The 16,747-nt window shown below is 35.3% G+C and overlaps 2 protein-coding genes across 2 annotated transcripts; one reads left to right on the top strand and one right to left on the bottom strand.

Moving 5' to 3' along the window:
- Positions 1–226: 226 nt before the first annotated feature.
- LOC145193160 (uncharacterized) lies at positions 227–1,196 on the bottom strand. The gene is made up of 2 exons (XM_080070574.2): positions 1,038–1,196; positions 227–951 (listed from the first exon to the last, which is right to left on the bottom strand). Exons 1-2 carry the CDS (start codon positions 1,194–1,196, stop codon positions 529–531), a joined length of 582 nt encoding a protein of 193 aa, XP_079926700.2. The 3' UTR covers positions 227–528.
- A 3,079-nt stretch (positions 1,197–4,275) lies between these two features.
- On the top strand, positions 4,276–5,356 carry LOC149882920 (uncharacterized). Its single transcript, XM_090100977.1, has 2 exons — positions 4,276–4,937; positions 5,052–5,356. The coding sequence occupies exons 1-2, from the start codon at positions 4,754–4,756 to the stop codon at positions 5,354–5,356; spliced, it is 489 nt and encodes a 162-aa protein (XP_089957103.1). The 5' UTR covers positions 4,276–4,753.
- The last annotated feature ends 11,391 nt before the right edge of the window (positions 5,357–16,747 follow it).

The following is a 16,747-nucleotide window of genomic DNA, read 5'->3' as shown; positions in this document are numbered from 1 at the left end:
TTTCTATTATAATTTTTTAAAAGTCAGAAAATGAAAAGAAATGATACTGCAATTAGGTAAATAGGATAATCTTTATTAAAAATTTTAATAAAAGTAATAGATTAGATTTAAAAAAAAAAAAAAAAAATCATCTTCAATCAAATCATTTTCAAACATGTAGCAAATTATTATTTTAAAAATGAATATCAAAAATACTTTTTTAAAAAATAACATATATAGAGAGTTTTTCATCTACTGCATAAATGATATATCCATAAAAAAAAAACTATGAAACATAGTAAAAACTCAACTATTGTTTTAAAAATATATTCATCCTTAAAAAAAACAACTACTTCATAGTCTTTCTTTTAATGAATAGTTTTTAGACAGGTTAAAATCCATATTTTGTAAAAAGATTAACAAAAAAAATTAACATAAAAAGAAACAAAGTGAGGTTAACATAGTAAACTCACGTTATCTTTTATCAACTAATAAAATAACAAATTACAGTTTTTTTTTAAATTATAGACTATACATCTGCTTGAGTTTTTAACAGCATCCTTTCTTTTCATTAGTAGAATTATCAATAATCACTTTTGGTTGAAGTGAGGGACATTCAATGTGGTTTAATATTGTTGCAGCAGAACTCATAAACTCCTCAAGTCCTTTACCTGTCTTAACAGAGATTTCAAAAACATTTTCTTTAGGTATTTGTTTGGTTTCTGCAAAATTCAATGCATCTTCTTTTTTTACATCAATTTCTGAAGAAGAGCTATCAATCTTGTTCCCAACCAAGAAGAAAGTAGTCTTAGAGTCAATGTAAGGTTTAGCATCATCCATCCATATTCTCAGAGAGTTTAAACTATCTCTTTGTGTTACATCATACATTAGGATAACACCTTTACTCATTCTGTAATAATTGCTAGTCATATACCCTGCCACTTCTAAACCAGCAGTATCCCAGAGGTTAATCTAAAATTATTGTATATTGTTGAAAAGAACTTTTAATACTCAACAGATTATTCTAATATTTATTAAGAAAATAAAAAATATTGAACCTTGGCTGTTTTATCACCATCCTTAATAGCTACCTCTTTAGTAACTTGATCTAACCCTATAGTTGAGTTGAGTTTGTCAACAAATCTACCTTCTTTAAAACGCACAAAGAGTGATGATTTTCCCACATTTATGTTCCCTACTAAAACTACCTTCATCATAAAACTTTAAAATTACTTATTCTAAAAAAGAATATTTTTTATCAGCTAATAGTTAAAATAACAGTGTGTAAAAAAACAAAAACAAAAGTAGATAGATACATTTTGTGTATTCTAATCACAAGATATTTGCTATATATCTATTTATCTGAGAGTTAAGGCTATAAGTATACAAAATATACCAGCCTACTTTTTTTGACCCTTTATTCTTAACTTTTAAATCATGCAATGCCACTAAACTGAAAAATATATTATCTCTTGTAATACATTACAACAATTTAATAAAAGTTATATTGGAAAGATTCTATATTAGGAACCATACTGTACTAATTTAAATAAAGTGTAATTTTCTGCAGAACATAAAAGATATTTTAAATTAGAAATATCTAAAGCAAACTATATTCAAATATTATTGTTATATTAATTTGTGGTATATTAACTTATAAATATGTTTTAACATGAGAAATTCATAATGTACAAGCTAATCAGGCTACCATACATAGCTAGCCTGGTTAGCTTGTACAAATTTTTAGTATAATTTAAAACCAAAACCTTAACATTTCAATAATACCCTTCTACCTTGCACCAACTATCATCGAATCAACAAATTTAAATTGAAAATAATTCTAGATAACAAATTGTTTAATTTTTTAGTTTGGTTATTTATTGAGTTATAAAATGGTTAAGTTTTTTCCAAGCTTGGCACTTCATTAGTACAGTATGAAATGATGTATTATTTTAGCCACAATAAAAACAAAGAGTCTTTAATTTGGTTATTTACAAACGATATTTAGGAAATTACCTATGTAAAAACGAACGAATCATTTACGCTAAACGGCATTAGCCCCCGTCATTCTCTGCAAAACTTTTGAGTTTAGGTTGTTCTTTCGATTTCGAGTGTGTTTATAAAACTTTTTTATAAATTCATCTTTAATATCTCTGCCAGTCTTATTAAATTGTTATTTTCAGACTTTTCCTGGAATTTTCTTATTTTACATAAACCCATCTTATTTTGCACACTTTCTTCTTCGATTAATGTTGCAATCCCGGGATCCCGGCCTTTTTTATGATCCCGCAATGCCTGGATTGTCTAACATCAATCCCGGGATTCCCTGTAAGATCGAACAAAACAAAGCGTAATGAAAAAATATATAAAAATAACAACAATTTTGCGTTTCAAAATAATTTCATTTAGTATAAAATTGTAAAAAGTATTGAATTTTCGGTTGTAAAGGGTGTTTTTTTTAGAGGTATAGAACTTTAAGTTGGCATTACTGTTCAAGATGGCGACCGATTTAACAGGTGACAAGTGATTTATTCTCAGTTTGGTTTGGCAATTCATCATGAATAGACTCACGCCTGAACAACGCTTGCAAATAGTTCAATTTTATTTCGAAAATAATGGTTCTGTGCGGAATACGTATCGCGCTCTACGTCCATTTTATCCTCGACAAAATCATCCATCAGAGCAGTTAATTCGATTAACCATGGAACGTTTTTGCACCACGTTTACTCTGATTGATAACTCGCATCCCCAGAGACGCCGTACGGTGCGTACAGAAGAAGCTATTGCTACTGTAGAGCGTAGCATTGCGGAAGACCCGAATGAGTCTATCCGCCATCGAGCACAGGAATTGGATCTGTGTCCATCCACTGTATGGAAGATTTTGCGGAAGGATCTTGGTATGCGTGCTTACAAAATCCAACTCGTGCAAGAATTGAAGCCAAACGATCATCAAGCAAGGCGTAGATTCGTCGAATGGGTCCAAAACTAGATTGCCGTTGTTCCCGATTTTCATAAGCGAATTTTCTTTAGCGATGAAGCGCACTTCTGGTTGAATGGTTACGTCAACAAACAAAACTGCCGCATTTGGAGTGAAGATAATCCTCAAGTGTATGTCAAAACACCATTACATCCAGAAAAAATGACTGTTTGGTGCGCTTTATGGGCTGGTGGAATCATTGGTCCGTACTTCTTCAAAAATGATGATGGCCAGAACGTTACAGTCAATGGTGATAGGTATAGAGCCATGATTACAAACTTTTTCATTCCTGAATTGAACAACCATGATGTCCAGGAGCTGTGGTTTCAACAAGACGGCGCAACATGTTACACAGCTCGTGCCACAATCTATTTATTGAAAGAGACGTTTGGTGACCGCCTAATTTCACGTTTTGGACCTGTGAATTGGCCTCCAAGATCTTGTGATTTAACACCGCTAGACTACTTTCTGTGAGGCTATGTAAAGTCATTGGTCAATGCGGATAAGCCACAAACGCTTGACCATTTGGAAGATAACATTCGCCGTGTTATTGCCGATATACGGCCACAAATGTTGGAAAAAGTCATCGAAAATTGGACGTCCAGATTGGACTACATCCGAGCCAGCCGTGGCGGTCATATGCCAGAAATTATATTTAAAATGTAATGCCACAAGATTATCTTTCTAATAAAAAAAAATTCTTGTCAATCGAATAATCCATCGTTGTTTTATTGCAATTTAAAGTTCTATACCTCTAAAAAAAACACCCTTTATAATAATATACGATACCAAAAAGGATTGATTTAGAGAAAAACAAAAGTGAAAATCTTCGCACTGTCATGTTAGTTAGTATATACACTATTTAAAAATTAAATACGATCTGATTTAAATAATAGATTTGTAAGCAATGAAAAATATTGTTATAATATGCTTGCTTGCGATACCCACGCTTTGTATCATTATATATTACGGTTTATATTTATTTTATAATAACTCGTTATGTAATACAAATTTACTTTGTTTCTAAAAAGTTATTAACGTAAACACTTTTAAAATATACGCGTTAAATTAGTTAGATTATTTAATACCTTAGTTATTATTGTTAATAATTTTTAATGGCTTATTTACTGTTGTCAGTTTTTTTAAACTAAAGAAAAGCGCGTTTCTTATAAGGTAGAATCTTAAAATTAAAAATTGGTGGTTGCTCAACAAAAGGAATAAAGACATATGTTGTCGGTGCAAAGTGTGAAACTCGAAATTCCAACCCAACCTAATATTACCGGAGAATGAACACCAAATAAACCACCAAAAAAGAAATCTAAACCACTAACAGATTACTTTCCGATTTATGAGAGGGAAGATAAAACAATTTGTGCTACACTTGCTCGTTTAACGGCGTCTGACGGGCTTTCATTTAATGTGATTTGTTCTTCAACAGACTTACGTGCCGCTCTAACTGCTATGGGATTCAGAAATCTACCAACGTCAGTAAACACACTTCGTAATCATGTAGTAGAGTACAGCAAAAAAATAAGATTAGGTTTAGTTTATCAAATTGAAGTGCGCAAAAAAACGGAATTCGGTGTAGGAGAGAGATTTTCTTTGTCTTTTGATAAATAGATGTCACTTCGAAATCGTCGCTACATGAATATTAACGTTCACGGACAAAACTCTTAGTTCTGGAGTTTAGGTTTAGTGCGAATAACAGATTCAATACCAGCAGAAAAGTGCATTGAACTATTAGAAAAAAGACTTAAAGACCGTAGTCTTGATCTATACAGCGACATTGTGGCTATAATGACCGACGGAGCTTGTGTTATTAAAAAACTTGGCAGGTTGCTGCCTGCTAACCAACAGAAAATGACACTATTAGAATTGCTGGAAAGATTAAATGTTTCAAATCCTGCTCTAGTAAGAGCATCAGTTGAGTTTGACATGCTGGATTTGATTGAGGAAACTGAAATGGCACCTGAGTCTGAGAGTAATACTTTAAGTTTTTTTACTTTAAGTATTGAAGAGGAACTTGATCGTGTTATTTTATCGTGTTATTTTATCGTGTTATTTTATCGTGTTATTTTAGATCGTGTTATTTTAGATCGTGTTATTAAAGAAGGACAATCATCAATACAACCAATTAGACATGAAATATTGTCATCAAAAATTCAAAAAGAAATGACACTATTTGGAAATGGGGGTACACGTGGCGATTATTTAGAAAGAGTTTATTCTTTTCTAATGACTGTGAAACTGACATGTGTCGAGGCTGAGCGGGAATTTTTTTCCACTGGACTGTTCAATACAAAAATTCGTAACCGCTTGGGCAATGAAACTTTGGACGCGTTATGCTTTCTGATGTCGCATTTCGAAGCGCAAAAAAAAAATATATCTCCTTATTTCTAACATAATTTTTTAACATTAATTAACATGTGAAATTTAATTAACATGTTAAACTGAATTCATTTAATAAATATATTTTTAGTTAAACGTAATGTTTTTATTCTACTTAATACTATATAGATGTCGTATCTGCTTTTCAATCCTGGGATTAATCCCGGGATCCCGGGATTGATGTTTTTCAATCCCGAAATCCCGGGATTGAAAATAACCTCCGGGATTGCAATCCTTAGATTAATGCAAATAACCTTTAGCATACCCCCTCTGTACCGAAATACTGTTCCGATTTCATGAGTCCACAGCTCAATTCAAATCTTTTTTCTGCAAGTGACATGTCATGTGTCATCGTTTTTGCTGAGTTTTTAGGAAATTTTTTATGCTTTTTTGTTCTTAAAAGCTCATTTTGCATATACAGCTCGAGAGAATGGTTTAAAAGTATTCAAGAAAATGGAGCATTACAAAATTAAAAGGCCTGGTATTCCCCCAAACATGCATGAACATTATGAAACAACATTCTTGGTACCAATATCATTCTCCTAAGTTTTCAACCGGAGGAGAGCTTGAGATAAATACAAGGTCAAAAAAATTTCTTATTAAAAATTCAACACTTTTATCTTTACTTTTGCCCTAAAATACCTCTTCTAGAGATAACCATGCCGCTAGCACTTTTTAGTTAAGATATTTATCGAATTCATTTTTCTTCACTTTCCTTGTGGACCGATAAAAATAACTTCAAGATACTTTGAAAAAGCAGTTCTAATCTTTAGAAATTATTTTCTTGCTCTCATTTTTGAAAGAATCATTAACAGTACTTGATTAAATTAATATTAGCTTACTATAAATCGAAATCAAAATTGTCACAGCTCGTAAACTTTTTTTTTTTTTAGAAAAGTTTGTCGAAGAATGCGGATGTAGAAAATCGCAGATGTGGAAGATCACTGGAATATACAAAATTAAAGCACTTGATGGAAGATCACTGGAATATACAAAATTAAAGCACTGGATGGAAGATCACTGGAATATACAAAATTAAAGCATCACTGAGCAGGAGAAAAATTAGCGGGGAGTTTCGTGTGTACACAAAGAGAAAAAAAAAGCATGAAATCTACCGATTTATCTAATTGAAGCACAAGAGCAATAATTATCAGCAGTTTTTCCTATTTGAAATTCAATATTTGTAATTACTACAAAAATGTACCAATTTCCACTTCTTAAATATATGGAATTTTAGACGAAATGTTTGATGATGTTTTTAAAAAACATACCGAACAAAAGAGAAGGACTTTAGATTAGCAATAAAACTTTGAACTTATTATATACAACAAAAGTAAGAGTTTGGAACGTTCACATTTTCCATGTCTTTACTGAAGGAGGAAACGGAACATTTTTAAATCTAAAGTTACAATTGATCATCTTGTAATTCAAACCACAAATTGTTCATTCAAAAAGAGTAAACTCTGTGGGGGAGGAGTAATTGATAGTAAACGAAAAGACTTTTCAGAAAAAAATGCTGAATGATTGTTTGAGGCAAAAAGTGACAAATTAAATTTGTTCAAATAATATTCCAAATTTATATGTAAATACGATATCTTGAAACAAGTTTTTAAATATTAGATGACTTTCTGTAGCACTTTAACAAATTTTACTTTTGAAAATGATCAACTTTAAACCAAAGTTCAAACTTTTTTAAAAAGTTTCAAATTTTTACAAAACGAGTCATAAATTAAGCGTCAGAGTAGCTGACAATACGAAGTCTTGGCAATACTCAGCTAGTTTCTTCAGAAATCTGTTAGACATATGTTAGGGGGCAGAGTCTTGCTGCCACACCCGTGGTCTCTCACCAGCAACTTGTTGGATCCAGGGGAGAACTCTACCCTCTATGACCTTCAAATAGATATCGCTGTTCACCCTCATGCCCTTCTCGAAAATGTGCGGCGGCATGACGTCACCATCACTTGAAACCACACCAAACACCATGCCCATCGCTGGAAACTTTGTTTTCATTATGCGAGGCATATACTAAGGCCTCATGATTGTTCCAGTGGTTGTTGTACCTAAATCTGTTCTTGAAAAGAGTTTTTCTCATCAGAGAAAAACCAGATCATTTTGGGCTCTTTTGGGTGCTCAGTTTGTTGAGGAGCCAAATCGATTTCAGCAGCCTCCTATCTTTGACCTAAACAAGCATTTCTCCAGTCTGCATTCGATAAGATTGAAATCTCTAATCTTCCAAAAAGCATAATCTGATTATATTAGTACTGTACTTCAACTCATTAGCGGTTGATAAAAACGATTTTGCCGGGTTTTCGTCCACCATTTGTTGCACTTTTTCGACAAATTCGCGAGTTCTCATTCTCTTGACTTCCTCCATGTTTTTGTGAGTGATGACAGCCCTTAGATTCTTGGTTTCCAAAAAAGCTTTCCTAATATTCTGAACCGTCCTCATTTGTATCCCAGTGATGTTTGTAACCTTACGATTTTAAATTTTGAGGTTGTTGTGTACGAATATCATGATCACGGCGGACCGTCATTCTTTTGAGTAAACAAAGTGATTTGGTTTACAAGCCCTGTATTTGGATTAACAATAATATCAGGTTTTATCAATTCTACATACTTCACGGTACGATTTTGGCGGAAAGTACTTACAGAGTTATATGGAGTTATAAATTTAACAAAAGAAAGTTTAACTACAAGCAAGACTTTAGCTCCGGTGATACATTTACACGAAGACAAATATTCGCTGGGTTTCAAAACACTGTTTTATTCACAATTCATATTCGCAAAATGCCAATGACTACTACTTAAAAGTCAGTAGTTGCAGCACTTAACAAAAAGAGTTGAAGACAATTTGAAAAATGTTACACTGTGCCACCATGTTAGCAAACACACAATAAAAATCAAGGTAGTCAACATTACGAGAGTTAAAGGCAAGTGTCTAAGTACATCTGAGGTACTTGAGAAACTAAAGTAAGACAATGAAGCCAAAAAGTCAAAGCAGATAAAGAAATGCAATATTGCACCAGTAAAGTTGCAAGCCTCGGGTTTGTCAATCGTGTTTCCCAAAATAATACAAAACTGGTGGAGTTTTCTTTGCATGAAAAAATACTGCAGACCTGCTTCTGACCATAAAACAACTGAAATTTAGTTAACTAAAGTAGTAGGGAAATGCCGGTTCTGCGTCATTGATACTTTTCCGCATATTATTTTGATGTGCGTGCAAACTTTTTTTAACTTAACTTTAGTTTACATTATTGTTTTTAATCTGTAATGTCCGTACGCCAACGTGTGAATTCCGTCTTGTAAAATTTTTCTTTTATCGTCGTCGGCGCAACTTGGTTAATTTCTTCGGTGTAAATTTCGTGCAGATGGGAGCGTATGACATTCATTGTTCTGAGCTTTTTTAGTTTCGAGACAGTCTTTGTAATGATCATGTGTGATTTTTTTTTGGACAACATTTTTCTTGACCCCTTTGCATCTTTTGTGTTCATGGATCTTGTAAGAGTACAGTTTCAACCGTAGTCCAACAAATTCTTCAATCTGCTTTCCTCCGGTTTCGTCTTTGAACATGCCAGTAACCTTTTTGTTTACTCCGACCTTGAAACCAGCGCTTTCTATGGCAGGGTAGTTTTTATCAAATTCACTTGTGTCAAATCTGCTTAGTACGTCACCAGCAATGTCTTTGTAAAAATCTTCTGTTTTAATTTCGTAAATGAGAGAGTCTGTATCGGTCATGAGCAGTTTTGCACGATCAGAGTACTTTTGGCTTGATAAAGTCGTAATGGAATTCAAACATTAAGGTCTTGCTTATATCCAAGATGCACATTCCCAAATAAATGGGCTTGTTGTAATAGAGCTTTGTTTTTTTCATGTGCACGGCGATCAATTTTTCATCGAAGATTGTGCGACTTTCGAAATTGAGCTTGGAGGCTAATTTATTAGCTTCTTTCTCTTTAGTGACAAGTCTGACGTCTACATGATTTTCAATGTTTTCCATGGTTTTTCCAAAGACTGAATTGTTCATTAGTTTGAAAAAGTCCTTTTCAAAGTTGTTAGGGGCAAGAGTTCTTAAATGGGTGTTGAGGTCGATGTATTCTTTCATCCATGGACTTTCTTCAAATTTAATGCCTCTGTGCACATTTGTAATTTTTGACCCCATTTGTTCATACAATTTCAAGCTCCCATGATGGATGACGTAATTCTTTTGAACTTGTCTACTTTGTTAATGGTCATTCTTTCAGGAGCCAAAGGATAATCGTTATGATCGTCGTGAAGACTTTCAGGGTAATTTAAATCAACTTCTAGAATGCATGGTCTGGATTTCCAATTAGAAAGCTCGTCTTCAGTCATCCATTCGAAACCGCGAGTGGGAAGAGGTTTGCTCATAGCCCATCCGTACAAGTTGTTTGCGTCCAAGTACTGGATGTAGGTGGACTCTTTGCTAGGTTCGTACGAATTGCCTATGTATTTATTGTTTGAGTTCCAAGTCGGTTTGAAATCATGCTAATTCCACCGCGTATTCCTTTTTTAATCATCAGCACCATGTCTGGATCGCTCAGAAGCTCCAACTCTATTTTGGTCATTTTTAAGCAGGCGTCCCATGCTAGTCCGGGAGAGGTGTAATACCAAGCGGGGTCAAGCTTGCAGTGTTTCTCGCGAATGTCCCTAAAGTTTTCATTGACATCCGCCAGTATCAGCACATCAGAGACGTTGTACAGGTCATGGTAGTCTCTGAAAGTTTTGCAACCAAATTCGTTCCACACATTTTCTCCATGTGAATAGTCTTCATCGCTTATTCCTTCGTCATTGAGCTTGGAGGTGAACGCTTCTTTTGGAGGAAATTTTGTTTCAGAAAACCTTTCAATCGAGTCCACCCAATCGTAAGGGTAAACCCCTTTTCTTCGCAATAAATCAAACTGCTTTCCAGAGTAATATTCAGCAACGTTTTTGCATTGGTCATTAGTCAGATTTTTAGCCAAACTGTCTAAACTAGAGGCCATAAATTTGAAGCTGTCGATAAATTGTAATTCTCGCCATACTTCACGCGTTTTACCCTCTTTATCTTTAAACTCTCTTACTTTAATTTCTTTCGAGAAGCTGATGTATTTTTCTTCGTTGTTGGGATGCATTTTACTCTACCAACGTTCAATTTCTTGATGAACAAGTGGCTGTCGTAACCGGACAAATTGTGGAAAATGACCGGTATGAATTTAGGAATTTGATATTCCAAGTTGCATTTTTTGTGAGCGGTCCCTCGATATTTTTTAGTCAAATGACAGTGTTCTTTCATTAAGAACACTGTCATTTGACTGGAAAATATCGAGTTTGTTGTGTCATTCCCGAGAACTTCCTCACAAATGTGGCAGACTGTCGCAGCTTTAAAATCCTTTTCATTTTCAGGGGTTATGACCATACCTTCTTTAAAATCAATCTTGTTGAAAATCTCTGTAAGGTCTGTTTCGAGCATGTCCACGAATTTTTGTGTAACGTCGTTATTTTCGTTTGTTGCTGTGAAAGTGACAGGCTTTCCTTAATAAACGGTTTCGTCGAAGTATTTAACTAGATAGCAGAAGGAGCTCGGAGTGTGCTTTTGAAACTGTTTTGTGTAAGACTTTTTATTATCATACTCAACATCTGTATTAACGGGCTTAATGAAACTTTCAAAGTCGGCATACACCACAAACGGAGCCCTCATTGACTTGTTTTTGTTGGTAAATTTAATGAACGTATTCTTTTCAGGAAGTTCGATTCTGACCGAGCTGTGGTCTTTGCAGTAAGTCCAATGCTTGGAGCGCGCTTCTTCAGAGTTGTAACCTTGTAGGCAATTTCTGCAAAAATATTTTTTGTGCTCATGTGCTGATGTGTGTGAGGAAGCAAATCGACTTTCAAGACTTTTGATCAAACAATAATGGTTGATGTCTTCGTTTGAAATGAGTAGCAAGTTAATTTCTTTCACTCTATTGCAATGTTTCGATATTCGTAAAGGGTAAGGCTTTTTGTTTTCGAATCCATAAACGTTTACGCTAATGCCCTTATTTTTTTTTTCAAACTTTTTGATTTGAGGAAGAGGGGTTGGAAAATCAATTCCTTCCCAATTTAACTATACTGACTTTTCAATCAAGTCTTCGTCAATCCTTTCATTGTGATCCTCTTTTATGTTCAGCGCCCTGGTGACGCTCCATTTAAAGCATTCATTGTTAGTTTTGTTTTTCATATTGACTTTCATATTGACTTTTCAATTGCCTTTTTGCTCTTCAGAAACGGGTCAAGCTTTATCCATGACGAAGCGCTGAGGGGATTGTAATTGATCATGTTAATGTCCATTCTTAAAATGGTGGACACTTTCCAATTCGATCCTTCCTTGCTTTAATTAGTCATGTTCTCCAGAATTCCTTCTTTCGCTCTGTCATACGTCTCCCCCAAATTCGTAGCCTCTAGTACAATTTCATATTTAGATGGAAAGGATACAGTGCGAGTGGTTTCCTGTCCAGTGGCAATGTTCACACGCGTCATTTTACATTTTAAAACAAGGTTTACTTTTGTATTTCTGTTTTCGCTTAGTATTTTCATCGCTGGCTCTTTTGCCAAGTCTAAAAAGGCAGAGGCGTCTTGATAATTTCCAGCGACTTGATGCGAAAATTGCTTGGTGACATATCTTAGAGCTGAATTGGACAATGTAAAATGAATGAGAGGTTTGTAAACTGCTGCGCGCGCAATGGATTTGAGAGCCATTGATTTGAGAGAGTCTACTTTTTTTCGCACTTCGTTCCCCACATCGCTTTTTTCTTCACCGCCCTGGAATGTATGGATCAAGGAGCGCATGCACATGGTTAAAACCATTGGTAAACACATTTTTTGCAACCGTCATTAACCTTGAAAACAAACCAGGTCTTGATGCAGGAACCGGCCTAGGTGCGATGACGGGAGAAGAATCTACAACAGACTTGTCAAGGATATGTCTCGGAGCAGGCAACGGTCAAGCAGGACGTGGAGCAGGCACCGGTCTAGCAGTTTTTGGTGTAATAACGACAGTATCGTCAAAAGTTATTAGATCTCTAGGTACCGGTCGCGGAGCAGGCACCGGTCGCGGAGCAGGCACCGGTTTTTGAGGCCTAAGAGCTTCAACAAGATCGGTCTTTTTCATCTTGTTATAATATTTTATTTTTCGGTCTTTGGCGTATTTTCGCAATTCTTTTAACGTTTTATCTTCCATTTTTAATAAAGAAAAAAAATTATTTAAGCCATTTTCAATTTTTAAAAAAAATTTTCAGCAAGATAATTTAAATTTCCAAAAAATAGAATTTAAATTTCATACCGTTTTTTCAGGTCTCTTAATAATTTCTAATTTATACCTGTCTCGATTTTCAAAGTATTGCCAGTTTTTTCCAGTAGCTTTTCTCAATTTGTAAGCAGATTTGTATTCAATCACTTCACCCGTTTCAATGTGGGTCAGTTTTAAAATATAAGGATTATTTCTGATGTTTTCTAACCTTTTCCATTTAGGGTCAATGGCCTTTCTTTCCTTCGGTGGTTTTACTTTTTTTTCAAGTACTTTCGGTCTCCCCACAGGCTTTTTTTCTCTCGTTTTTTCCATTAGCACATTTTTATCGATCAGATTGTTATCAATCGCGATCAGTGTCAACGCTACCAAAGTGTCTGACGTTTTCGAAACATTGTTTTCTTTCAACAACTTTTTCAAAACCTTTCTCGTGTAAATCATCTTTTTCATTTGTGTAAAAATTTATTTAAGTCAATTCAATTTTTTAATTCTCCAGTGGAAAGAATTAAAAATTCTACTTATATTCCCATTTTCTCTACATTTTTAATGAAAGTACGACCCATTTCAATTCCTTTAGGATGATAACTTTTACCTTCAAAAGAATTATGCAAATTAATAACTTTCTCTATAATTTCAAGCACTTGAAAAAGTGTCATTTTTTCAAGAATTACTTTGAAACCCATTTTGTATTCCTTTGGAAGTTTTCTAACGTTTCTTCGAAATTTGAGCAAACTTTTAGATTTTACTGTAGTTGATTTACCGTCAAGAGCATCAAGAGTAAAAGACCAAAGAGTCAGCGACTCTTTGGTCAGTTTGTCTATGCCTATTTTAGTATTTGTCCTTATCTCTTCCGTCATGGATTTAAATTTTTGAAGCTCGCTCAAAATCAGCTCGTACTCTGAATCGCTTATTTTTCCATCCATGAGAGCTTTTGAAATCAGGCTGTTGATGGTGTTTAATTTTGACTCTGCAAGAATTTTCAATTTTTCATGCTTTTCCGCTTTTAATGCCAGCTTTTTGTTCACTTGACCTCCGACAATGGATAAAAACCCCACTCCAATGGCAACACCCTCGCACGCAATCGCCGCTGGACTGGCAATAATGGTAGACAAAAGACTAATTCCAGCCGTCCCCAGAGCAATGAACAACATCTGCAGCGAATTGTCCACATTCGAAATAATTCTGAAAGCGCGATGGTACTTTTTTCTGAGAGCCATTCTATTTGCTTTTTCGTCCTCCATTTCTTTTTGGATCTCGCTTGTTTTTTAAAGGCGGTAAACGTGCCCTTCGTCTGCCGGAGCCGTTGGAAGAACTGGATACACACATTTACATTCCATTTTTATTAAGCGAAAAAAAATAATTTTTTTTTAAACAAAATTCACAAAGCATAAACTTTCGCCTTCTTTAACAATGATGTCCTTATCGCTGTTGTTGTGAATTTCCATAATGACGTTATCCACCGGCTCTGAAATAGTCAGGCTGTGATTGAAATAATCCAGCTTTAAATTGATGCTCTGCCTCAAATTCACCAAAGCCATTCCGCTCTCAATTCCAAACATAAAAGCAATTTTCTGATGAGAAAATCGATTTAATTTAATGTCTTTTTGCGCAAATATTTCGTATCTTGCACTTTCTTCGGAGGGTGCGCTAAAGGCTTATCGAAAAACAGGGTCCATCTTTTGCTTTCATCAAAATGAATCTTTCTCACACGCTGCATCTTTTTGTTTTTAAAAAATTTTTTTTTTTTTTGATCATTTTTTTTTGAAGGTTCTTGCATTTTGTCTGGCGATGTATTCTTCTTCTTCTTTTCGTTTTTCGAGAATCGATCTATATAACATTCTTTCTCTAGTTCTCAGTGCTCTTAAAAATTTACCTTTCTTTGTTCTGAAGACGTGAATGACATTTCTTCCAATTTCAGGATCAAATTTTTCAATGGAAAAAGAATCTCGAATGGGAGACGGCATTTTTTCATTTGTACTGAAATTTATTTATGCAATTTTGCAGAATATTTTTCTTGCTTGAGCTGAACCTTAGGCGTAATAATACACCTAGCCGAGGAGAAGGTAAAAGCTTCCAGATTGGCCGACTTGCGCGTCGTAAGAGTTGAGCGTGACGACGAGCCTACTGTCGGTGGAAACGCTTGGCATAGAGTCCGCTTCAGCGAAATTTCTGTAAAACGAAATGGTGGTAGTGGAACCAATGGAGGCGGTGGATTGGTACAGCAGTCCTGTCAATTTGTTGTTAAACGAGGATATGTTTGAACCGTTCCATGAAGACAAGTAAAAATCTTCCAGTCCAGACGAGGAAAAGATGCATTTGCTGTCTACGTCATACCCAGGGAAAGTGGTGTAATTGTTTGCACTGTAAGTGTTCCATGGACTAAGGACGGTGTCGTTGCCAGGAGGCAAATTGCCGTCGTACATTCTGACTCTAGACTTCCACCAGTTTCCAGAGGCGCCAACGACGTGCATCCTGATGTATTTAAGAAAAACGCTATTATTTTTTCCTGTGGTGTTCAGCAGCACATATTCGTTTCCATAAGTTGTGGTACCTGAACGTCCTCGCGTACAATTTAACGGAGGAGAGAAGAGGAAGGATGGTGGTGAATGTAGAAATAAAGGGCTGAATCCAGTAGGTGATTGCCGCAGCATTATTATTGACCAATTGGATGCTCGAGCTTGTTGTAAACGGTAAGTCGACGGTAAAATATCCTCCCAACGAAGTGGTGCTGAAAACGTTACATTCTTGCAAAGAGTTTGCGTAAAACGGTCCGCCGAGAGGGGAGAAGATCAATTCGCAAGCAAGGGCAGTGGTGTCCACGCCTATTCCTTCAGTGGTTGTTGAATAATTCCCCACTCTAATTTGTCCATCTGCAAATATGAAAATGAATGAAAACGAATGAAAACTTGCCTAGGGACGTTTGTTCCGGTTCCATAAAAAGCCAGCCATAACCTTCTTAGAACTCCAGGACCGTCCGAATAGCTGAAAACTGTTGTGGTGGTTAATCCTGCTACAATTTGCGACTTTAACCCCAAGGATGAAATGCTCGAATTTGGAACAAGTCCTAAAAAGTTGGATTTTTGTGACAAAACGTCCACATAACTTTTTGTCGCCCCGTCTTGCAAGTTTGAAGGGTCGAACACATTAATCAATTTATGAGAATTTAAATCCAAGTACGCCGTTCCCGCTGAAGTTCCCCCTGAATGCGTTTCCACGTAATTTTTTTGTCAATTTGTGCGACGTCATGTTAATGTCTGTGTAAAAGATATTGATGTAAGCCACTTTAGTGTCGACATACCCTTTTGTCGTAGCGTCTTTTAAATTGGTCGGATCAGTGACATTGAGCAATTTGTGGGAATTTTAATCCAAGTCTCCAGTAATGGTGCTTTGGTCTTAAATTTCTTCGCCATTAGCGTTGATGATTTTATATGTAGGTGGATCCGTGTACTGAATTTTTGACACTGTGAAAACCACCTCAGTCCATCTCGGCGTGTACCCTTTTTCAAAGTTGGACTTCTTTTTAGTAATCTTCACTTTGTCGCCTATGGAAAACTTTGGTTGTTGTTTTTCTGTTTGCACCTTTCCATACAGGTTCATCCAGACCTTATTTTTATTCTTTTCTTCACTGGCTTCAGCAGGAGTCATTTTAATGGAAGAGTACTTTGTGTTGTTGTAGCTGCTTACCATTTCATTTAAAACGTCAATGTATTTATTGGTGTTGTTGGCTAAAAAGTATTTAAACATTTTCTCTTTCATCGTTCAATTCCATCGTTCGACGACGCAATTTTCTCTTCATTTTCAGTGGAGTATAATTGCACGCTTAGCGCTTTCACATGCTTGTTATAAAATTCTTTTCCTTTGTCCACCCACATTTTGGAGCACTTTCTTTTTTCGAAGATTTTACTGAAAGTTTCAGCCACATCAAGACCCGTTTTGCTTTTTAAGGGTGCACCCTTACTTCTGCACCCTTATCATAAGGGTGCACCCTTATCCATCCATACTTTGAAAACATATCAATCACCATAAGCAAGTATTTTACGCCGTTGTTGAATTTTGAAAACGATTGCATGTCAACCAAATCTGCAGCCCATAATTCATCAATGTCATTCAGAATCACTTTTCTT

Source organism: Hydra viridissima, unplaced genomic scaffold, assembly GCF_058129835.1.
Source record: "Hydra viridissima isolate aposymbiotic clone 2 unplaced genomic scaffold, HvirCarnegie_v1 scaffold_10, whole genome shotgun sequence".
Lineage (NCBI taxonomy): Eukaryota > Metazoa > Cnidaria > Hydrozoa > Anthoathecata > Hydridae > Hydra > Hydra viridissima.
The sequence above is the reverse complement of the archived record's forward strand: the minus strand, read 5'-3'. Positions and strand labels throughout refer to the sequence as shown.

Bases quoted from the DNA above. Each gene is read 5' to 3' on its own strand.
- LOC145193160 (XM_080070574.2), bottom strand. From the start codon at position 1,196: ATGATGAAGGTAGTTTTAGTAGGGAACATAAATGTGGGAAAATCATCA. The intron at 952-1,037 runs GTTCAATATTTT...CAATAATTTTAG, and splicing joins ATGGTGATAAAACAGCCAAG to ATTAACCTCTGGGATACTGC.
- LOC149882920 (XM_090100977.1), top strand. From the start codon at position 4,754: ATGACCGACGGAGCTTGTGTTATTAAAAAACTTGGCAGGTTGCTGCCT. The intron at 4,938-5,051 runs GTAATACTTTAA...GTGTTATTTTAG, and splicing joins AATGGCACCTGAGTCTGAGA to ATCGTGTTATTAAAGAAGGA.